Source organism: Clinocottus analis, unplaced genomic scaffold (genome assembly GCF_023055335.1).
Source record: "Clinocottus analis isolate CAN_PGR_092001 unplaced genomic scaffold, fCliAna1.0.p SCAF_21, whole genome shotgun sequence".
In the NCBI taxonomy this organism is placed as follows: Eukaryota; Metazoa; Chordata; class Actinopteri; order Perciformes; family Cottidae; genus Clinocottus; species Clinocottus analis.
Window position 1 is genome coordinate 8,645,640 of NW_027175943.1, and position 25,597 is coordinate 8,671,236.

A 25,597-nucleotide genomic window follows, 5' to 3' on the forward strand; every position below is an offset into this window, starting at 1 on the left:
TGTCAAATGGCTCGGTGCAAATTATGGAAAATCAAAGACACGATGTGATAAAAAATGTGCAATATGCTCCAAAGCTCGTAATAGCCACCTCAAAAAGGTATGCATTCTTAAATTTGATGGCATTAGTTAGACCAAAAACATTATTTGAAGAAATATAATCCATGTAAAATGAAATAGTCTGTGACATAATGTTAAATAATCCACCCTCAAAGCTCACTTTCTCCTTCCCACACTGCAACCCCGAGTCATTTCCTCCACAGCTTACCAAACTCCTGCTGTCACCAGCGTATGGATAGGTTACTGAAGTCACTCAGTCATTTCATTAAATGTGTGATCGCTAACACTATTGTGGATGCTGTTGTCACGCTCTCCCGTAACATAAAGGTGAACAATGAGGCTGACTTTGAACTGAACTCCCGTTTTAAAAGAAGAGTCAGGGCATTTGTTGCAAGGAAAGTGGTACTTTTCTTCACGCTTGACACTGATGCACCACTCTAAAGGTTGAATTGCTCAACCGGCTCACGTTAAGCATCAATTCCTCCTTTTGTAAAGGAAAGTAAAAAGTGCCTATTGTTCACACAGGGAAAATATGGGAGGAAACTTTTGACATTTTCCAGTATTGGCCACCTGCTGGAACAGTCTGAGAGTGTTGCTTTCACTGCTACAAACACGTTTTTATCCTAAACTGTCATGCCACACTTTTCCTTTCCATATGTTACTGGTAAACAAACAAGAGATCCTAATAAAGTATCCTATTCATGTTTTATACATAGGTAAATATCACCGTGTCTTTTTCCTATTTGTTCTCAGCCAAGTCTGGGCAAGAGCTTTCCTTTGCCTTTGTAGACGAGTAAACTGCAAAACACCTCACCCTGAATTTGTGGGAAACTTGCTGCGGCGGCGTACTTATTTTCGGTTAAAGCGAATCATGAATTAAATATGCTTTCCTTCAACATCAACCGGTGTTGTGAACTTAAAAGAGGGAAATTGGATTTGCACAAGGCTCACAGTGCAGAATGTGGCACGCCGGTGCCCGTCAAGGACTGAATCTTTCAGTCGTATGAATAATGTCTGCTAAATAATCCTAAGTTTTTCACCCGTTCAATGTGTAGACCTAGTTTGACACTGAGCTTGAATATTACAGCAGGGTGCCGACATATTGGCATAAAATGCATGAGTTCTACACAAATTGTTGTTGTTTTGTTACGCCTGCCAACATATCCAAACAGAAATAACTGAGCTATAATTGCATGCTAATATGCAAATCACCTTCGGGGCATTTAAAGTGCCCAAATTTAAAATGATATTCTCGGTACAAGGACTTTAAAAGCTTTTTTCCTTTCTTTGTGAAGCCATTTAAAATTGCATGAATGTTTTCGCAGATGCTGATCATAACCAGTGAACTTGCAGATAAAAAGCTGGTGTCAACACTGCATTGCTAACATTAATAAAACAAAAAAAAGACACTTGTACCTCAGCCGCGTTTAGTGCTGTAATCTGAGCTGTTCTACAGAGCGGTAAGGCCTGTCATCCCAATTGTTCCCTATTGTCTTCCCTGTGCCATTGTGCCTCTCAAGTCCAGACATTGGGAGTGGGTTATGATTGCTTGCTTGTTTCCAATTGATTTGTTTAGAGGAAGCTGTTCACATGCTCCACCATTTCTCTGGCTGACCAGAGAGAGAGAGAGAGAAAGAACTGTCTTCGCACAATGGTGCCATTTGAAATAGGCTGGCTGGATGAATGCTCATTTGAAAGTTAAACGCTGTATCAACAAAGGCCGGCGATATCACAGATCTGCAGCCAACCAGAACATTTAACTGTTGTCTGTCAATTGATTTCTATTCTTTTTCACCTCCCTTGGCTTTCAAGCCATGCGCTGGATTACTTTAGCATCATGTAACTTAGAAAGAGGAAAGGCCGACAGCCCCACCACACAGATCCACATCTCAACGTGGCCACAATGGGATTCAAAACTGATTTTGCAAAATCCAAAATTAAGGAGGAAATAGAATCTCTGATAGTCAAATAACAGCTTTTTAGATGTGATTCCTGTGACTTTAAAAAAGTAGCAGCTGGATTTGCTTGTAAAACCAGCAGATTGTTTTTTCCCTCCCCTCTCGGTGTTTGTTTCTCAGGCTGTGAAACCAAACCGCTCCCTTATTACTCTACCTCACTCAAAATTGGGACCTTCCTTTGCCCTGTCTCTCTAATTTCTTTTTACAAGGGCAGTACTTCAGTTCTGAAGCGTTAGCTGCACTCTCGCTACAGGAACACTGCCGCACTCCAGAGACCATTATCGCTTTCACTATCAGGTGAACGCAGTGTGGATGCAGCTCCTCGCCAAGCGCATGTTCTCGCTGTGAATTCAATTTGTTGCGACACGTCTGTGGGACTTGTCCTTCTCCTGGATACTCGAGCCCTCGGGCGCGCCAAGTTTGTTGAGTCAGCCCAGGAGAGCGAGAGCGTGTGTGGGAGGGGAGATTGGAGAACGTATTTCGGCAACCTGTTGCTGAATTTGTGGAAACAAACAACTGTTGTATATGCTAAACTTCATGGTAGGATCACCATAGGAGGGTTAGTGTGACTCAAAACTTGGACAAGGAGCTCATCCGCTTCAAAGAGTCCAGGCATCATCTCAAACTGCACTGCCTCACAGTTTTACTGTGAAAATATAGTGTTTCTAAGGCGACTGAAGCTGAAACAATCCAAGTGAACGCTGAAACCACTGGGCCACAAATTACACATCTATAACCTATTTTGGCCTCCAAAGATATACAGTGTTCTTTTACATGACTGAATCTGCAGTATGATTTGCTGACGTCGTCCTGCATTATTCCCTGAATCTTTCTGGATTGAGACGACGGTGATCTTTGGCCACACACACACACACACACACACACACACAAACATGCACACATACCAGGTTCTCCATTGCGGCCTCTTCTTCCTCGCTTTCCCGGAGGTCCTGCAAAAAAAGAGAAGACGAATACATGTTCGTAATTTAATTGTCTTTTTTGTTTTATACCAGTTTCATATTGTTCAAGTACAGTACATAAAGAAGGAGGAGGAAGAGACACAAAAAATAATTGCCTTCGGACGACAAACACCTACAAATTTCAAGGTTCATTAAGTATTTAGGCTCTATTTATACATGACCTGAGGTGGAAAAACTAAACACACACTGTGTTTCATGCTGGAGACCATGTTTCTTTGCTCTTTTTTCCCCCTTTCAGCACGGGTGCCCCGGTTTTTCATTTGTTTACCTAGACAGTGTTTTCCTGTTTGCCATTTTTCTGTCAGCGCCATCAATCTGCTGAAGCCCAGCTGGAGGAGTAAAACAATTACACGCCTTGCCAAGTTTTACATGTGGAAGACTTGACTGGGTCTTATTGTATCAAGGTTTAGTTCTCAGTTTGGAAAATGCAGCATCTCTGAGAAAATGATCCATTCCTTCCCAGCAATACATGCAGGCTTTTCCACAGGTTGGCAGCTGGAAACCATTTTTTTTAGGCATTGGCATTTTTGTTTGCTCTTTGCCCCAAAAAAGCGTGAGTATTGACAATTTAGTCAAAGGGTAAAGCTATGACTTTTAGGCGAGCTGGAAATTAAAAGTCGGGCTCGTATAATTACTCAGAAGTACACAAGGACTCCAATGGAGAAGGCTTGTCAACGTGCAATGGAATGGTTAACATCTAGCGAGGAAAATTGCTCTTTCCACTCAACATGAAAGAAGTTGTCAGGATAAAAAAAACAGATTGGAAGTTAACTTAACCAAGAAGAACAATCTTCCCCTTCTGGTTCTGCATCACAGAAAATATTCAGATCCAATTTCAGGCAGCAACAATGCTGTGAGGAGTTATTATGCAAATTGTTTTGGAGACTCTTTTAACACCCTTACCGCCAAAGAATAACATGTTGTCGTCACGTTCAGGTTCAAAATAATTATGTGTAATATAGGGTTTGTGAAAGTTTTTGAACAGATTGCAACGCTCAACAATAATTGCCTGCGTGTCTAAAGTTGCTCCAAACGATGACTTTGTGACACAGTGCTTTTATCATCAGCTAAAAAAAACAGGACTAAGAGTACAAAACAACCATACTTATTACCTCCAACCCCCAACATTTACATAAACCTCTCTCTTTATTTTTCATTATGTCATTACATTAACATTCCTTCTACCGCCGATGAATCCCTCTACACGGAAAAGGACTAAAAGTAGCAAAGTAAAGACTTAGATAAGTAAAGAACATTGTTTTTTAGGACACTCCATGTTACCGGGGGTGCACAATGCAGGATCAGATTGCGCAACTCTTAGTCCTCAATTTGATCCCACTGTTTGGCTCCACTTCAGCCTCCGACTCTGCTCCTATTGGGCGGTTTCCAGGATAATGTCAGGCGCTGCCAGCGACGGGTCCAGGCTCAGTTTAAAGTATGTGACCACAGGTGGAGTTTGACTCTCACTTTACTATGATTCACATCAACCCTGGTTTCTCCATAGGTTTGTTTTTCAAGGTTAAAAAAGAAACAGAAGGGGGTTTACTGCACTTGGCAGTCGCTTCATTATTGCTCACTTTGAAATGACACTTGACACCTCTGAGAGGAATATTTTGTGCGTCTGTATGACATCTTCCTGATTTTGGTGGTATGTTTTTGACAGCTGCAGAGAAACGCTCCCCACATGGGAGTTGGTGGTCAAGACCAAATACCCAACGTTATTTTCAGATATCATCATGATTTACTTTATTCGTCGTAATATTTTGATTCTGATTATAGACTGTAAGGTGAGACACCAAGCAACTATAACATTTAAAACCTCGTAGAAATATGCCAAGAAAAAAAATGCTATAAAGTTTCAGTTTATGAAACACAAGAGAGAGAATAACCTAAAGTCATGACCAGTCAAAGGGAGTTCTCAGTTGTGTTTTAATCAATCAAGACAAAAAAAGAGAACTTCTGTGAATCCTCTGGTCATAAATAAAATCAATCAGACTCAAACTGGGCCCTGAAGTGCTGAGGGATCTTAAGCTGCCTGTCAAGGAAACACATTATTCATGCTCAAAAACATTGTATTTGGCCTACTACTTTCTCACAGCATCCCAAGTACTGTCATGGACCAGTGGTTTCAGAAAAAAACCTGGCAGGGATTTCATGATGAGGGTCAACAACAAGGAACACTAGGAACTGCTGAAACCTTTTCAACCTTTTCAACCTTTTCAACAGCTTTCAAGTCTGGAAGTAAAATAAATCAAAGTGAACTTGACGTTCATTTAAATGTTTGGTCGGACAGAATTTGCGGTCTGACAAATCAAAATGGCCCCTGTGGTGTTGGGTATTGTGTTTTTACATTGTGTTACATGGTGGGTCTTACATTTTTCGAAAGGAAGCAGCGAAAAAGCCACATTATAAGTGTTATTTGGCTTCACTTTAGGCCATGCTGCTGGTGTGGCTCTATAGATGGTAATGTCAGTCAGCCAGTCAGTCCACAACTGTGCTCCAGATATACTGTTCTCTACAACGATTGGTTGGATCCTCAACAAACTATGTACAGACATCCGGGTCCCCCGAGGATGAGTCCAATGGACTTTTCCTTTACCGCCACCACAATATTTACATCTGTGGTTTCGATTGAAATTGGATGGATTGCCATGAAATTTGATTCAGACATGCATGTCCCCCCCCCTGCCCCCCCGCCCCCCAAGAGTGAATTGTACATCAAAATTCAAATTTGACCAAAAGTTTCCAAAAAGCATTTACACTACTGACATTTCCATCAGCCTCATCAGCCTGCAAATCCACAAATGAAAGCACGCTAACACACAAAGACATTAGCCTGTTAGCATGTCAATGCACCATTAAGTACATTTAAGTACACTTAAATACAAATAAAATGCAACTCAAATAATACTATTTTAAAAAATACAAATATAATATTTGTAATAATTGAATAAAAAGTGTGTCTATAGAGACAAATCTTAATAGTTCAAAATGAACACAGCCAACACCAAATGACACAAAACATACATTACAACATAATAAACTTTTAGATCAGAGTCCCAAGTATGCAGCATGCAAGTATGCAGAGATTTGGATGCAAAGTTGAAAAGCAGTGAATGTCAATGGCTGCAGATAAAGTTATTAATTCATTTTATATATGAATAAGATGCAGTCAAACTTCACAACACGCTGCAAATTGGAATATTAACCAGTGAATATTCAAGATTGTCATTCATACCCATCACCAGTTGAGGCAGTGACACATTTTATTTTCGCATTAAAGTTGACACTGGTCACACAATGAATACAATAAACCATATAACTTATAAAACATAGTATCTGTTAATATGCTGGTAACAGATTGTGAACGCCACCAGATTAGTAGTGAAAGCAGGATGGAACCATCAGCACAACGTTTTCCAGGCTTATTCATAATCTGCTTTTTAAGGAGCATGTCAACAACACAAGACTGTTTACAATCCCACAGACATTTTCTGACCAAAATACTGATAGAAGTTGTCATTTAAATGCTATTTGGAAGGAAAGAATCCCATGTAATTGCAGTATTGTGTAACATGCCGTTTGAAGCCACGGCTGTATTCCTTTTGAGTACTTTTGCTGATGTTGTTCATTACAACATTGCTTCAAAGTTACGGATCGCCTGACATAATACACTTTGTGTTTATATTTCATGCATTTAAGACACAATATCATTTTAATACTACCCATCATCCATACAATACATATTTGCTCTGAACAGCAGCTCTGCTCTATTTCTCTTTTTCCTCCGAATCAATCAGTTTCAAGTGAACCAGCCCTGCTCTGACTCATTAACAATACCAGTATTGTTTCAGAGGCTGGTGTCCATAATCAGACTCAATGGTTCTCTCGCAAAGTAATACAGCCCTTCCTCAAAGTTATGCCAAAAATAGCAAACCGGGTGCAAGCTACAATCTCCAAAGTAAATCAGGTTTGAGTTGTAACAATAAAATGTCCAGAATCAGAAATGTTTGTGCAATTTATTAATTCCAGTGCCAATGTTTTAAGAAACTGACATGACAATATTTTGGCGTAAATTTGACTCTGGGCATCTTTGAATGATTTGGTTTCACAAAAACAAACACACACACACACACACACACACTTGTCTTTCGTATGCTGTTCTAGAAACACTAAACTTCATCTTCCAGTTGAAATGTTTGTAATTTTTAAGTTTCTATCAAGGTGTAAAAGTTATGTTTGCGTCATTAGTGTGTTGGCAAACGGTTCAATATCGAAAAATAGATTTTGTAACTTCATCACTGTCTTCTTTTATCAAAGATACAGTACATTAGGCCTTCTCAATGTGCCTCCACACGAGGCTCAGAACTCAGAGCTTTGGTTGACAAATGTTCAGAATGTTTCTAGAAAAATGTGATGATCAATGTCTTTACAAGCATTCCAAGGGCTTAAATAGGTTTAGTCAAAATGGACTTTAATATAGTCCATTTAAACCCACAACATGGATGGATAAGTTTATTAAACCTGGCAACTATTGGGTATCCAGGTCAACGGAACTAAAGCTGCACAAAACCTGGCTTCCTACTGTACAATCATTTGTTACTTTACAAGTACATTTTTGTGGAAACGTCTGGCAAAGAGGAAAACAATTTTGATCCAACATCCTTATTACTCTTCATGACAATGAATAAATCAATACATAAAAGGATAATTCATGGAACACTGGGTCCACTGTCCAAGTGGAAAAATGCAAATTGGACCACAATTTCACAATCAGCCTCATCTTTAAATGTCACCGCTCTCGTCATCTGAAAGGGAACGTGTATTGTTGGCAAAATAGGACTTAAAACAGCTAACTCGCACAGCACGTTTTCAACTATGTAGGGAAAATATTCTCCTCACAAGATGTCAAGTCTACAATTCACTCCCCTCAAGGCTTTCAGAGAAACCTCACAGACAATAGCAAAGATTACTTTTAAACACGAAGAATGTGTGTCCAATGCAGCAGTTTTGTGGTTTGTGACTTCTTTTGTCAGACAGATTCCCACAATCCTAACATATCAGAAACTCAGATACTCCATCCTTGACACCATTCATTTCAAACATGAATGTATGACTTATAACTATCCATTCACAACTTACCAAGTACTGTTGGCTTTTTCAAACATTTATCCATCACTTAACTAAGTGTTTTAACTTTTCTGCTTGCTTGCAAATAACTTTCATGCACTCTCAACAGGTGGTGTTCAGGAGTTACAGCTGACTCCAATCATCTTCCCAATTAGTTGAGCTACTTCACAATCGCTCCCCCCTTTGCCATAAGATCATAAACTCATGTTCACTCAGTTAATAAATCAAGTGGGAAGTAGAGTCATTTCTCATGGACTTCTATGAGAGTGGATTTCCTCTTACAACCAGTGAAGTTTCCCTTTGATAGATATTAGAAAGAATGCAAGTTTTATGCACTTGGCTTCACTTTTTTGAACCAGTTGTTACCACTTTGGTGCAATTATTGGTTAGAAATCACTATTATAGTTTATGATTCTCTGTATGCTCTCAACAAGTTGTGTGCTCCTGATTTAGCTCGTCACAAATACTCGACTGACCTCCGAGGTCTTTGAGGTTACAAAAGTTCAACTTGAAGTTTTCACGGCACAACTACCAATTTAAAACTCGGAAGTGTAACACAGTCAACAGACAACAGGAGGACCTGGACTGTGTCTCCTCCAGATTCTAACTCCTCTTGAGGTCATTAGTCATGAGCATTGTTGACAGAGATAGGAAGATCCTCTTGAACTTGTGCCCCAGCAATCTCCCTCCGGAAAGGAAGCCCTTGTTGTACTCCGCATGACCTTCTTAACTACTTTTACTCATCCTTTAATTTCCTCAAACCCTTTCCATTGAAGAGAGATGAAGAGACAGAAAGCAGAACTAAGTTGCTTGTCAATACGTTGTCAGTCCTGTGCCTGGCTCCAGGAACTTGTTGCTCACTAAATGTCCGTAGCATGACTGGTAGTTCACTTGATCCTATTAAGACATCGACGTAACACAATCACACAAACTATGTAATGGTCGTCACAGCTTTGACAATGTTTATCTGAAGGTTCATACAAAATGTTGAATTTTCAATGCACGTAACGTAGACATTTTCCCCTGGTAGGATTTTTTTCCGAATGTTAACATGAGAGATATTTGAGATTCATTTAAAGTCTGCTACACAATGTGTCAATGGAAGTTCAACTCCTGGAAATTAGAGGTAATTTTCCACATTATAGGAATCTGATACAAGGAGCAGACTACAGCATGGTTAACATGTAATGTCATGCAATTTCAAAGAGCAACCCTACTATCAACCTCTCTTAATGCTAGTGGTTCTGTAGCTGCCTTTAAATAGGAGCCATGCTGTTTGGACTATTTTTCTTGCAAGTGAAAAATAGACCGTGGATTGTAATACAGAATAGTATAATAGGTGGTTAACCAGTTTAAGCGGGCTAAGCGACTAGCCTTATAGTGTTGAATCAAGACATCTGACATGATCTCTTTAGGGGTTTTGGCAACATGATATAAACACCAAATTCTGCAGGAGAATTCAAGGGCTATTTCAATTTTCCAAAAACACGTATTTAAATCCCAACCTGACCTAGAAAAACAATGTCCTGAAGAATAATTCACACAATTCCCTGATTCAGTGGCATATATCTTCATTATCTTTATTTCCAACTGCACTTAACTCCATTGGAACCATTTCCTGAATAAATATGATGATTATAGCCATTTCCTTCATATTTCTTCCAAATGTTGCTCCGTAAAGAGACCATTGAGGCAGATTTTCACATTGACTCATTTGTACTCTTTTGGTGCACTTATTTTCTCACCACATAATACCTTTTACAGTATTCTCAATAGTGCATGTGCGCGCACATACACAATTACACACACAGTTTAAATGCAGACTTTCTATTTTGTAAATAAAATACAAACAGGGTTAAGACTTTCTTCAAGAACATCTTTGTATTTACATGGAATAAATCCATTGTTATGTGTAAATCAACATTTATTGCGAGAGTATGGGAATTTACAGTTTGAATCACACAACATCCATAAAGCAATCTCACGAGATTAGTGGCTGAATATTAGGGGCTGAATAAAATCTAAAGTTCAGTCATAATGGGTAATAGACAGTGACGCCTGCTCCACAAACTCTGATGAAACTTGGTTCTGCAGTTTTCAATTACAAGACATAAAATTGAGCCTCCAAGCCAGTGTTGTTGTCAGTATGTTAAAGTTGAAAACTAATTCACAGTACCAACAGGACACTTGTTAACGTCAGACAGTCCCAGGACATTGCCCCAACACAAATTTAAAACTAATTATATAAAGCAGCGTTAATTATGACGCAGAGAGCAACAACTGATTAAAAAAAGAAATTAATGATGCATACTTTATACAAGCGCTACTGTGTGTACGCTAAGTAGTGGTCAGAGGATGTTATCAACTTGAAATGAATTCATTTCTACAAACATCCCTGATGGATAGGGCAATGTCGTGCCTGTGTGTGTCTGAGGTTGTGCGTGCGTCGATTGGGTCCTGCGTTGTGTTTGTCCAGATGCCAGTTATCAGCTCATTAAACCCTGAGTCAATCCATTATGATGCGAGGAATTTGTCTGTCGCTGCAGGCCCCATTAACACTGCGTCAGACAGATTGAACTTGTATTAAAAATGCATCTCTCTCCCCACACCACAGCAATAAAATAGACTCGCCCGGTGCTGCACTGATTGCAGACAATTTAACTGCATTTTTCACTTGAGAGTCTCTGCATTGATTGAGACACACACATACTCATACACTCTTGAACAGTTCCAAGGACAGAAAAGCCTTTCAGAACAAGAATCTCTTCTGTAGTTCCTTGTCAGACACACACACACACACACACACACACACACACACACACACACACACACACACACACACACACACACACACGCTCGTGGAAGACAAATGACATAAGTATGATAGCTGGCAGGCACACATGGATCATCTACGTTTTCCTTTGGTTCAGTGTCAAGGTTTGAACGCTCCTGAGGAGGAAGCAGGGCCTTTGAGAGAGCCTTTTCATCACCTTCAGAGATCAATGTGTTTTCCTCTGGCAACAGGCAGAGTGCTGGGATACTTGAGACCCACCCTGTGCACTACACACTGCAATTATCCTCCCCGCAGTACTGACTGCGGTTGTGATGGAAGCGCAACACGCTCCCTGATGAGGGGAGGTCAGTAATAAGCCAATCGATTGGCCGAGTCCCATCGTTTTATGTTGCGAGTTAAATTGGCGAAAGCGGCCATCCTGATGGCTCTATCAGAATCAGAAAGCTTCGCTGTAGACTGAGGACACTGCTAGTAACAGCAGGTTGCACGTAAGGGAGTGTTACTTTTAGGTAACTTTGTAATCTTAACTAGAAATTTGAAAACAAATTTAAGATGTTTAAGATATAGAAGGGAAACACGAGGATGAGCCCAGCTCCTAGCATAGTCAGGCGGAAGTGTGGCCCACAGAGAAAATGTGTGGTTTCCAAGATATATATTAGCATACACTCATGTATGCACAGCTGCTGAGAAATTCACCAGATAAATACAACCCAATTTGATTTTCAAGACAAACTGGTTTTCGAAAGCAGTCTGCATGTTCAGTCAGCTTGCATATTGTCCTCCAAGAGAACCGCTGCGTGTTGGAATCATGACATCAGCAGACAATATCTTATGAGTTAAAGTTCTCACAGGTGTGGAATCTGATTTCCACAAACACACGTGAAGGGCCAAGACCAGAAGTTAATGAATACACTCAGCATATGCACACAGAGGGGAACGCAACCTCGGCCTAACCTAGCATTGATTAGCTACAGTCAGTGACTAATTTAAGCTTCCGACCATGTAGTCAGTCATTATCCCTCATGAGACCTTGAAATACTGAGATGCACATGCCAGCAAATAAACTTACTATGCTTATTTTAGTACTTTTAGATACTGTAATGTTATCATTCCAGCTGATAGAACCCTGATGTATTCTTTTGAAATGGGACTTAATGGCATCCAGATGAGCACATGGACACGTGGCAATGTGACTCCTTCCTTGGGATCAGCCAACAGTTGCGTTTGATGCTGACCACGGGTGTGTTTGGCAAATATTGCACCAGGCATATTGATGGCGATATGCGTAGTATTGCATGGACCTGTGTGTGTGTGTGTGTGTGTGTGTGTGTGTGTCTTCTTCTGTGTGTGCTTGGGTTGCTTAAATAGCTGCAAGCGCATTTCTGGTCACTGGAAGAAATTGTCAACCGAGATGCCAAAAGGCAAATGGGACATACAGTGCATGGTTAGCATGAAATGATCCCTCTCTTGTTCAAGTTCAAATGAAATACTTTATCTGTGTTTAAGACTTCTGTGGCTATTGGATGTCACATTGAAATCAAGTGTAACCTTATACCTGCTGCTAACGGATGACATGACTGCTGGCTGACCTCGTCATTGCTAGGGATGTGTGAGCCAGCGTGTGTGTGTGTGTGTGTGTGTGTGTGTGTGTGTGTGTGTGTGTGTGTGTGTGTGTGTGTGTGTGTGTGTGTGTGTGTATGTGTCTGTGGTGCGTGTGCGGATGGCTTTAGAGAAGCAGAGCTATATAACATGGACCACAGGGCCCCAAACTGCCTGAGGACAGTCATTGCAGTTCCTCAACCAGGATAAAGTCACTGGAGGAAAGCTAACTGCATGCTATTCAAGAATGTTTATTACATTATTTGAACTATTTCAATAGACTGGTATACAGAAGGCTATACTCTCCGCCTGAATAACTATCCACTAACACTGGTTGTGCACCGAAAGTAAAGTTACTTTATATATTTGCTTCTTTGGGATTATGCAGAACAAATACCATGTACAGTCATATAGTATCCTATACTCGTAACACTATAATAACTGCACAATACTTAGTATTAGTAAAGTATGAGTAAACCCTTAATTCATCATTGTTTTATTCTGGATTATTAAACTTGACTTTGATGCATTTCATGATTGGGTTTTCATACTTTATCAATGAAGTACTTCCACTTGTAAATAAAGTAGTATATATGACAAATTATTAAGGGTTTATAGGTCAGTGTTTCCCCTACCATTATATTAGGAGAGAGAGCGTAGAAAAATATGTCGTGTGAAAAGCAGACAACTATATCTGCGTTTTTATCGCTTCCAGGTAGAAGATGGCAACAGTAGCTCTCCTGCACCGGAGCTCCCTGAACCCAGAGCGGCTCCCTGAACCCAGAGCAGCTCCCTGAACCCAGAGCGGCTCCCTGAACCCAGAGCAGCTCCCTGAACCCGGAGCAGCTCCCTGAACCCAGAGCAGCTCCCTGAACCCAGAGCAGCTCCCTGAACCCGGAGCAGCTCCCTGAACCCGGAGCAGCTCCCTGAACCCAGAGCAGCTCCCTGAACCCGGAGCAGCTCCCTGAACCCAGAGCAGCTCTCCTGCTCCAAGTGAAACGAGCCAGAGTGCTGGTGTCTTGTTCCAACAATGAGCTGCTGCTGGCTTCACACATTACCAAGTACACGGACGTTAAACTAAGTCATTAATAAATACATGGAGAAATGCCTGTACTCTCGGGTGAATGTTCACGGTGCGCCGTTAACAGATTACACTGCGCAAGCGCGACTCAGCGATTTTTGGCATTTTGCCAAAAACCAGTCCCCCGTGAAGTCGTTTTTTTCTGCTGTTCCGTCTCTCAAAACCGGATAAAGACCTCACCTCAACATGCAGCGTGAACTGAGAGCGTCCGTATCAAGTCTCCAACTCCGTTTTAAAAATATGTGTAGAGGAAAGCAGCTCACTGCAGCTTGTAATGCTGATACAACCTGATGCTCACATATCTACTCATTCTGTTTTGTTAGCTTTTAGTTTTCCAAAATGAGCTATTTAGTAGTAACTACATATTATTTATTTTTTGCACAGATAGAACTTTATTTTTGTTGTTTTGTGTGATTGCAATTTTCTTCTTTTTCTTCTTTTTTTGGTCTGGTGGGGCAATTTGGTTTAATTATGAGTTATTGTAATTTTTTTATTCAGTTATTTATAAAAGCACAGATGGAGTCACAATATGATGTTATATACAGAAGAAGCAATGCTTTTAGTGTTTGTGTCATTGTCGGTGTCGTCGAGGACGACCCCCCCCTCCCCTCCTGCTGTAAACCTAGGGGAAACACTGTAAGTGATTAATGAGATCACTTATAAAGTGTTTGTAAATTATTAAAATAATATTAAAATGTAATTTACTCATGCAGTTATTGATAAATGTAATGACTTTGATATGCACTCGTGTTTAGGGACTATGTTTACATGTGCTTTATAAAGCATTTTGTAAAATTAGGATTTGAATGTCCAATACTGGGTTAACTGTACAGTTTAGATCACCCCCCAAAAATGAGATGGTGTGAGATTGAATCTGGTATTAATGAAATGACTATCATTAATAGTTTAGTTAAAAACTGTCCTGACTGGGAAACAATTCCGTTGCATGTCAGGATCAGTGAATCTTACTGAAGCTGTAACATGGAACAGGTACGCGTTTGTGTGGTCACCTGAGTCACAGAGCACCCAAAATAAAAGTTCAAACATTTCATTTGATTTTTAAACTTTTTTTTTTATTCATAGTGTGCGGGAAACACCGGATCACCCGGTGAAAAAATAGAAGTTTAAACTTTTTTTTTTTTTTTTAATTTTTTTTTTTAAATTCATAGTGTGCGGGATGACCAGATCACCTGGAGAAATCCCTAAAGAGACCAGATCACCTGGAGAAACCCCTAAAGAAACCAGATCACCTGGAGAGACCCCTAAAGAAACCAGATCACCTGGAGAAACCCCTAAATCAAGATGGATTTAAAGCCAGGACGAGTGTTGATTTCAGCAGAGAAAGGATATTATCCCTTCGCCAGTGAAAATGCACTAAATCTTAGCTTCAAGAGGATTGGGGGGGATGGAAGAAGGATGGGAAGTAAGGATGGGAAGTGAGTCCTTGTGGTCCTGGGTGAGCTCTTGGACCGTGTCCAGCTGTTTCTTCGGGTCACTTATATCGGCAACGATGAAACCGTTCCGCTCATCACAACTAAAACTCACTCCTCCACCAAGTGTATTTCTTGCCGTTCCGTAGTCCCTCCTCGCCAGGGTCCGCTGAATGTGAAGCTTCTCAGCTTCCATGAACTTGTTGAATTTTTGCAACTGGATTTTTTGTTCTTTGGTCCTCTGCGCCTTCAATTTATTCTCTTCCAGGAATGACCTGTCGGCCTCTTTTTGAGCTTGAAGCCAGTCCACGTTGCCCTGACGCTCAGCCTCTTCCCTCTGCGCTCTCTCCTGGATCATCTTCTCCCTGTGGGCAGAGATGGACTGTATAACTTTAGCATTCTTTTCAGCCGTTTCCTTCTGCTGCTTTTGCTGTTCAGCCTGTCTCTTCGCCAAACCGTTGACCAGGCACCGCTCATCCCGCTCAGCTTTAACAGCAGCTTCTTTCATCTTCAGAGACATCAGCTTTTCGGAAACAATCTGTGAAGTTAACATCTGCCTTCTGGACCGGACTCCTTCTTCCATTTTTCTTTGGAGGAGTTTCTCTTCCATTTCAATGCGAACAAGTTCGGCTTCCTCTTCCTCTGTCCTACGTTTCTCTGCCTGTTCCTTTGTGTAGAAGTTAATTCTAGAGATATCCTCAAGACATTTTTTGCGTTCTGCTTCTATAAGCAGAGGTTTTTGCTCTTCCTGGCGTCTTTGTTCCTGCACATAGAGGTCATACAGGTTTTTGGACATGTCTAAATCTTTCTGCCCTTTCTCTTGGGCTTTCTGCAGTGCCTTTTCTTTCATTTGCATCAGGTGTTGTCCTGCTAAAGCATTCCTGCAGAGCTTTGTCTGAAAGTCCCTCTCCTGATCGCGTCTTAGAAGTGCTTCCAATGTACTCCGTCCTTCTCTCAAAGCCCTACGGTCTTCTTCCTCTTCAATCATTTTTTGTTTCCTGATTCTTAAATCAACCATCATCTTATTCTCCCTGTCCATATGTCTCCTTTCTAATATGTGCTTGGATCTTTTGGAGTCAGTCCTCAGCTCTGCTGGTGGGGGAGCTGGACATAGTTGCCCCATCTCCTTTTGGTCCTGGGTGAGTTCTTGGACCGTGTCCAGCTGTTTCTTCGGGTCACTTACATCGGCAACGATGCAACCGTTCCCCTCATCACAACTAAAACTCACTCCTCCACCAAGTGTATGTTTGGCCGTTCCGTAGTCCCTCCTCGCCAGGGTCCGCTGAATGTGAAGTTTCTCAGCTTCCATGAACTTGTTGAATTTTTGCAACTGGACGAGTTCTTCTTTGGTCCTCTGCGCCTTCAATTTATTCTCTTCCAGGAATGACCTGTCGGCCTCTTTCTGAGCCTGAAGCCAGTGAGCGTTGCCCTGACGCTCAGCCTCTTCCCTCTGCGCTCTCTCCTGGATCATCTTCTGCATGTGGGCAGTTATGGACTGTATAGCTTTAGCCTTCTCTTCAGCCTTTTCCTTCCGTTCCTTTTCCTGTTCGGCCTGTCTCTTCGCCAAACCGTTGACCAGGCTCCGCTCATCCCGCTCAGCTTTAACAGCAGCTTCTTTCATCTTCAAATACATCAGCTTTTCGGAAACACTCTGTGAAGTTAACATCTGCCTTCTGGACCGGACTCCTTCTTCCATTTTTCTTTGGAGGAGTTTCTCTTCCATTTCAATGCGAACAAGTTCGGCTTCCTCTTCCTCTTTCCTACGTTTCTCTGCCTGTTCTTTTGTGTAGGAGTTAATTCTGGAGATATCCTCAAGACATTTTTTGCGTTGTATTTCCTTGAGTTGAGGATTTTGCTCTTTCTGGTGTCTAAGCTCCCGTGCATCGAGGTCAAACAGGGTTTTGGACATTTCTAAATCTTTCTGCCCTTTCTCTTGAGCTTTCTGCAGTGCCTTTTCTTTCATTTGCATCAGGTGCTGTTTTGCTAAAGCATTCTTGCAGAGCTTTGTCTGAAAGTCCCTCTCCTGATCTCGGGTCTGATTTCTTTCCCATGTACTGGGTCCCTCCCTCACAACCTTACGGTCTTCTTCCTCTTCAACCATTTTTTGTTTATTTTTCTTGAATTCAATCAACGCCTGATTCTCCCTGTCCACGTCACGTCTTACAAAACTGTTCAATTTTCTGTCCATTTTGTTCGACATCAGTATGCTGCAACAAGCAAATTGTCAGAATGTCGTAAACGCTTGAAGTCTTGGTTGGAAGTAACCTGCTAGATCAAAGCCACCTACTGACCTCATCAAATTCTGTAGGTCATGTGACTTTATTTAAATTTTGTAATTATTAATTTATATAATTAAAAAAATCCTTGATGATACCACAGGACCGCAATAAAAAATAGATATTAGAGAGGGGGTAATGAGTGTTTAACTTCCTAACACTGGCTCTAGGCAGCTTACAATACAGCTCTTTTAAAAAAAAAAAAAAAAAAAAAAAATTCATTTAAATTGGGTTTTTATGTAAATAATCAAATCTAAAAAAAAGTTAGGACATTCCAGCAGTGGCGAGGGCCAGTTAAAGTTATTTTATAATTATATATATATATATATATATATATATATATATATATATATATATATATATATATATATATATATATATATATACACACACACACGTTGTTACTGCTGCACCTGGGGGTGCTGGTACTTCTACCCGCGGCCTCTTCTTGGCGCGGGGAGAGGTTGCTGCCGGTGCAGCTGTGCTGCAATGTCATGTCTGCACTGTGCGGGTCCGCGGGTCAGTCCCCTCGCCCTGTATGCTCGTGGTGAAGCTGTGTGGCGGAGAGGACTGTATGAGTGTGTCGGTGTGACACTTTTTTTTGCTGCGATCTAATGGCCAACCCCACAGACCGCCACCGGGACATTCTCAGCCGCTTTAATTCCATGTTTTCCATTCATACAGTATATATACGTGAGTGCATGTTTGCATTGTAAAGATCCTTTACCCTCATTGAAATATACATTGTAAGTAATTAGAAATAACTAAATTACAGACACTCTCTAGTGGTATGTTGGTCTGGAAATTGTGTTGGTCTTATTTTTAGTGGATTAACGAGGAAGTGATTTCAGACACGACCATTGTCAATCAGATGTGATTAAACCACTACCACACAATCCAAATGAAGTTTGTAAGTGTTAAACTCTTAACAAACCATCTTTTGATGGAAATCACACCAGCTGTTGCACCAAATCTGGCCTGTGGCGTCATTCGGGGAGAACCCTTTCCCACTACCTACCCTTTTCTACTTGCGGTGCCAAAGCTCAAACCAGAAACATCTTCACAGTCTGCCTTCAATCGGATCTCCACACCTGTAAAGGTTTGTGGCTGCAACTTGCACCGCCGATGCCACAAAGAGACAGACATATAAAAACCTGGCTCGAGTACTCAAATTACTCTGTGGTAGTTCCCGCTACAGTGGGCGTCTCCAGTAACACATTTTGCCGTAATGACTCACACACACAACAAGGACGCTCATATTGCTGCTGCTTGTAATAATAGCAAAAGGACTATTGTCTTTTGACTTTAACTAACACATTGTCAACATGAATATTTGATGTTATTTCAGAGCAAGTTTTCAGTGTTGTTTTTTTAATGCACAAACTTCTGGCATCAGCATGGTAAAACACCACAAAAGCCTTTAGAAATACCTTTGATCTAAACTAATACGGCTACTAACCTGCAATTTTACTGGGGTTTCCATCCCCTTTGATTTGTCCATTATGGTTGTGAGTGCAATATTGTTTTTCTCTCTACACTAAACTATATTTCATCCCCACAGCTTCAAAGGGCTTGACTTTCATTATCTTTCAACTTATCAGCCAGCCTCGGTGGTCTGAGGCTGGTGTTTACTCGAGCAATGCATGACCTATGTTGGATTATTCCTGCAACAGTTTGAGCACGCAAGCGTGACGGGTACAGGCTCTTATGTCATAGATACCCTATCTTGTCAACAGTAAAGGAAAATGTATGATAGAGAGGCTGCGATGAAAAGGGGGGGGGGAAGGGGGGGTGGAAGAGACGCTTGGAGGGAGATCTCTTACTAGAATAGAGGGATGAAAGATTTAAGAGCAAAATGGAAAGCCGAGAGTCTGGAGCAGAGTGTTTTGAGTCTGCTGCGTGGAGTTGTTGAATTCACTGTTCATATAAAACTCCTCAAGTCAGGGCAGATGTTACGGTTGTTACACTCTAGCAATGTACATTGGACATGAAATGACAGCGAAGGGATCTTTATATCATTTCAAATGAAAGAATGAGTCTGAAACTAGAATTTCATCAAACTGAAAATGCTCCACTGAAGTCCCAGAACTGCCCTCTTTCCATTTCCAATCTTTTGATTTAGCGCTCAAGTGAATAGAATAATAGTTCAGTATACGACACACCAGCTTTGGTATTTAAGGTATCTAAGCCTAAGAATGCAGGGAGTCCTCAACTCGACAAACCAGCGGGTGCAGACAGACTGAGATGGGGGGTTGCTGTTTCAGAAGGGCATGTAGGTAAGTATACAGTTACCACAACAGACCAACTAATCATCTGCCTCTCACAAACCTGCCTGCACCAGAAACGGCGTTACTCCTTTGCACGTCTGCACGGACATGACTAAAACAGAGAAGGCCTTTACACACTGGCGGCACTTCATGGGTCCTGAGTGGAAATGAGTGTCATCATCGTACTGTCAGCCTTAGACTCACAAAGAGTCAGCCAGCTCCCAGTCCATTTTCCAAACCCAGGGAACTCCTCTACAAGGGTCACCAGGATGTGCATCTCCCCTTCAGTTTCCAAAAGACGTCCTCAAAACAATTTAATCCAAACTAAACACTATTATTAGAAATTTATTACAGACCACAAAGTATTGCAATCTTGCCACTATGGACATGCAATGATGTAAATAAAGACGCATCAAGAACACAACATGTGCAGCTAGAGTGCAATTCTGAGTGGAAATAAATTAGTAGGAAAAGCACAGCAAATGAACAAGGCTCCCGTTTCTCTAACCTCAGTCAATGTTTCCTTTTAAAAAACACAAACCACTGCAACTTCACTTACTTGTGTGAGCCATTAATTCCCCTTAATGAGGGCAACTTTATTTTCACAAAGCAATCACAGTTTCAAGCAGGAACTTCCTCGGGAGCTGAGTCATAGCCGATAACAACAGGCTGTATATACACCGTGTACATTTTTACTGCAGAACATGATGTAAAACCAATTTTGCTGCATTCAGTCAGGGGAGCGTTATAAAAAGGAATGAAAGTTAATTCCATCCTCTTACCTTGTTGATAAAACATTTATGCACCAAGTTGTTCCACGGAAATTGCCCAATTCCACAAAACATTACTGCTCCAGCTGAAAGTCAGGTACGAAAGGATTTACACAGAAAATATCAGACCACCGGTTGTTAGTTTATGCAGTACTTTCCCTCTTTCCCATTTCGAGGCAAATTGCCATAAATCTAAATTTTTTTAAAGGCATCTTTTTGTTTTCTTTGTTAGACTTGGACATAAATGTGAATATACAACTTGCAGTCGGTTAGCTAAGCTTCGCATAAAGACTGAAAATAGAAGCAAAACAGTGAGGCTGGCTTTCTTCAAAGTTTTAAAAATCCATCTTCCAGCACCTCTTAATATTAATAACTATTATTACAGACTATTTCTTCATCAGGCACAGCGACGAAACTACCTCGAGTCACCTGTGGTTGCATAAGGTGCAACAAGGTATATAAATATATATATATATATATATATATATATATATATATATATATATATATGTAGATATATATATATATATATGATATTTGGATGATCCCGTCCTGAACCGAAGGTAAGCCTGTGTATGTCTTAGTTGCCACCAAGGCAAACAGAAAAGCTTTTCTCTGTCTGATGGAGTGCAGTGCACGTTACTTGACTTTTATGAAGACACTGGTGAAACTGCCAATGGCATACATCAAGCACCTGTGAACTGTCTGGAAAAACATGAACTGGATAGACACATCACAGCATATGCAACCGACAATGCTAATTTCAACTTTGGAGAACACCACTGTGTTCACCATTCATTGAGCAGCGCCAACAATGACATTCTGAAATATAATGGCCCAGCAAATCCAGCTCATAAGACCTGTGAGCACATCTGAGTCAGTGGATATTGAGTCACATGATTGAAAGATCTACATCAAGTCGTGTAAAGTCTCTCGGGCTTTGCAAAAGGACAAAGCACTGCTTTAATCAGTCAACAGCAGCAAAACATCCAGGAAAAAGTAGACTTGGTGAGTCATGATGCCCCTCTTTTTCACTTCCTGCATTTGCAGTATTTCTACATTTTTCTTTTGCTGGAAAGGTCCACATTGGGAATTATTTTTAATTTTTACGTTTATTCACAAAAGCTTGCATAATGTACATCAGACATCTCCATTCTTTGAGTGGAAAAAAAGCTCATGAAACTTATGAAGGCAAAATTCCCGTGCCAGGTTCTTGTTAACTTTAGAAGAGGAGCAATAGAAAGCATCCTGACTGGAGAGATATCACAAACTGGCATTGGAAGTGCATGGCCCAGGACAGTGGATGATTAAAACCGCACAGAACCTCATCGGTACCGATGTACTGAGCATCAGCCCGTTGCCATCTGCTGTACCGTACCACCAGACTTCAGAGCAGCTTCTTTCCTCAGGCTTTGGAACGCCTAAAATTATCCTCCACCATCTGCATATAATCTAGTTCTGTTTATTTCTTTTGTGTATTTCCTTATGTAGCAAAATGGGAGTATACCTGCCTTTTGTTTCGCCATGACGCCATAAGTATACCTTACAACAGAATGAAATATACACGTCTTTGCCTTTCCAATATGAATATACACTGTATTTTCATACAATATCATACCATATCACACCTTTGTCCCTTATTTGTTAGTGGGAAATTGGCAACCATACAAAAAAGACAAAAAAAGTCAATACACACGTCCATAAAAAAAACTCTTAGTGTTATTTTACCTTCACCTTTGTAAAAACTACTATCTGACAGGAGCTAAATATCCCCTCCCCTGCTGTTTCACTGTGAATTTTACAGTCTAAAAAGAGCTGTATCAATCTTTTCTCAACAAGAAAGGGAATATGTGAAAGTAAAACCTTGGCGAACCACAGCATCCGTCGCTTTCATGCTCAAAGAAGCACCAAAACGCAGAGCGCACACACCATGCAAATATAATCAAAACAATTGGAAAGCCTAACGTCATAAGAGAAAAAGCATAAATGTAATTGTGTTTCCCAAAATAATTGGGACGAGGATTCAAAGATACCAGTGACAGGCTTGTGTAAAAAAAAAAAAAACTAAACAATAAAAGAATACATAAATTAATGTGACAATCGGGGTCTGAAGGACTTTTTCTGTGATGAACAAAGAAGTGACAGACACGGTAACACAATGCCACATGAAAAATAAGTGGACTCTTTCACGATCCCTTGAAGTTCAGATAAAAAGACAACAAGGAGTGTTTTGAAAGCGTTCAGGCAAGGTGCCTCTGCATCATGTTTCCTCCCTGTGTGTCAGTCAAACTGACCAAGTCAAAGGTTAAAGGAGGAGGAGGGGGAAGTTCATCCTCCTGGGACGGTTTGTAATCCTGACCTGTAGTTTCAGGTGGTTGAAGGGCCAGAGTAAAGCTTGCGGTGGGGCCCAGTTCTTCACTGGTACACATTGTTCTTATTAGGGGGTTTGATCCTTCAGGGTTTCAGCTAAGAAGCCGCAAATACCACTGTGCTAACAACCCTCAGCTCCGAGCCATGGTATTGGCTGCCTTGGAATAAACACTCTCCTTTTTATATATTATATACTAGGTCTCGAGTGTGTGTGTGAGTGTATTTTTTGTATTTATTTATATATATATATATATATATATATATATATATATATATATATATATATATATATATATATATATATATATGCAGTTTTTATAAATATTTAAGCAAGCCGGTCTATGAATTTACAGGAGTTTTGGGGAAAAGTGATAAGGCTGTCAATTTAAACCCCCAGACTGTCTGTGAAAATACAGAATGTGTGAGGAAAGTAAATGAATAACACTCCTCCTTCCCTCACAACTAATTTCAAAGTTCCCCTGAGCGAAGCACTTAACCCCGACTGCTCCAGTGGAGCTCCTCACGAGCCTGATAAAGGACTGTGGTTTTACTAGACAGCTTATAGGTGAGACCGCAAAGCAGACGAGTCGCTGACAAAAGGTGAGCGTGCTCAGTTGCGCGTTCTCGCTGGATGATATATATTTATGTAACGGACTTAGTGTCAGTGAGAGTCCCCTACCTCCACATCGAAAGGGACATATCATGAGAAAGAGACAGGCGCTAAAACTAAACATTTCAAACAGAAAGTTGAATTTGCTGTACTCAAGACGGACAGTATGGGAAAAATAAAATGAACATTAAAGCATCGAAACATGATTTACATTGACATTAAAGATTTGGCGTTCAGGGAAATGGACTTATTGGTTTCTTGCAAAGAGTTACATGAGAAGATCAGGACCACTTTCATGTCTGCATTATTAAAATGAAGCTATCGCCAACAAATACATATCTTAGAAAAGCATAAAGACTAAAACAGATGCTTGCCTGAATCTGTCTCTTGTTAACAAAATCCACTAAATGTCCAGAGTTGACTTAAAAACAAATATAAAATAGTACAACAACAAAAAAAGTTAAGGACATAACTTCTCTTAAAACGCAAATTGGTCTTGTACTTAGATTTACGTACATATTAGTTTTGTGTGGATTTCAAGCTTGCCGTTTCCCCCAGTTTCCACTATGCTAAACTAAGCTAACTAGCTGTTAGCTGCCTTCTTTTATTTACAGATTGAATAACAGATCCATCTGAACCTGCCCAATTAATTATTAGCAAGAAAGCAAATACCAGTATTTCCAAAATGGTTGAACTATTGCTTTAAGTAAAGTATTGCATGAATTAAAAACATTGGCACAAACTGCCACAGTTAATGCTTATCGCATTACTGTAAAAATGGTGAGAGATGACATGAAATATCTCCAAATGTCCCAGATGAACACATTTCCAGTAAAAGGGGGATGTTTGGACAGGACATCACATGAGCAGGGAGGGCAAGGTGAACCTTGGTAAACATGGAAAGTGACTCAGAAGTCCTGGAAACCAGCCTTCACGGTAATTCAGAGGACTACTTGTGTCCTCATGATCAGACTCCAACTATTTCAGTAGGAAGTGGATAAAACCATTAGAGCGCAGGATTTAGCAAGAGCAAGGAGAGGAGTCACTTTGTATGACGGACTAGGTGCATCAGGACACGGAAAAGTAGATAACATGAGAAAAATAGATCATCCCTTTCTTTGGTCTTCACTCTTGCGGTTGTCTCTTGTTTGTTTTACACTAAGCAACTGCAGGTCTCTGGTAAACTGCAGCGTTTGAATGACTTTGTGAATTAAAGAGCTGTTAAAGTTTTGGTATGCTCACCTTATGTGGCACGGGGCCCAGCTGGCCACCGTACAGAACAAATCGGTCGTGCACAAATGAGAGCCAGTGCGGAATCAAAAGAGGTTATGTGAAATTTGCAGACGTCTTAAATTACAGTGGACAATCATCTCCTCTTACATCTCTCGTAATGAGAGAGATTAGAGGAGATCAGGCCTTTGAATCCATTCTGTTCCACCATAAATCACAAGAAGACATGCAAGATTCAATTTGTCCTGCTCGCTTAACCTTGGCCGCACGGAAATTGCAAACCCACCAAATACCCAGAGCTCAGTATGAGAGGTATTTACAAAAGAGATTTGAGGAGGTGGGCTGCACCAGCAAATGGCAAACAAACTAATATCCATGGCCGAAAAGAAAGGAGTCAAGATTGTTATTAGATAAAGAGTGAACAAAACCAGCAGTGCAGCGGAGGATCTTTTGGTTCAATGGCTTATGAGCAGAACCTTGATGCTATTTTCAGGCCACCCATTTGTTCCAGTCCAAGGCAAACGTAGAAACCCTCCAGCAAACAATGTGGCTATTAAGTTCCTGGATGGGGCAGTGATAAAATCTATTCTCATTTAGAGCTTGTGTGCGTCCACAAGGATACAAGAACGTATTCTGTTATGGATTACCTCCATGGCATAACGAGCCGCTACACAAACAGAATATGAAGAAACACGTAAGCCAGTGGTTTTTCTCCTGAAACGGCTCATTTTTAATGCTGTGGTTCGTTATTTTTCATCCAAATAAGTCTTTCATGTCTGTAGAGCACTAAACATGTATGTTGCTGTCACCTTTCACAAAGACTCCGTTTAATCAAACTACAAAGCTTTTGGTTGCTCCGTTAAAAGACAGAACTGGGCCAGAGATGATGACATTGAGGAAACTTTTGGGCTTGAAAAATAAACTTTTTGGGAGGAGATCAGATTTGGTTTTCGGACCAAATAAAGTGACAAGTACCGAAACTGGCGCCTCTTTTTGAGTCTCCAAACACTAATGAAAATTACATTAGACAGTAGGATATGCATGT

The 25,597-nt window shown here is 40.7% G+C and overlaps 2 protein-coding genes across 2 annotated transcripts in view; both read right to left on the bottom strand.

The window, feature by feature from the left end:
* The window catches only part of LOC137792143 (collagen alpha-1(XXV) chain), a 142,455-nt gene that overhangs the window by 58,277 nt on the left and 58,581 nt on the right, over positions 1-25,597 (bottom strand). Inside the window, exon 3 of the mRNA XM_068587643.1 lies at positions 2,921-2,965. Coding sequence (XP_068443744.1) covers positions 2,921-2,965 — 45 coding nt within the window. The remainder of the gene's footprint in view (positions 1-2,920; positions 2,966-25,597) is intronic.
* LOC137791972 (trichohyalin-like) lies at positions 14,656-17,292 on the bottom strand. Its single transcript, XM_068587203.1, has one exon. The coding sequence runs from the start codon at positions 17,227-17,229 to the stop codon at positions 14,974-14,976; it is 2,256 nt and encodes a 751-aa protein (XP_068443304.1). The 5' UTR covers positions 17,230-17,292; the 3' UTR covers positions 14,656-14,973.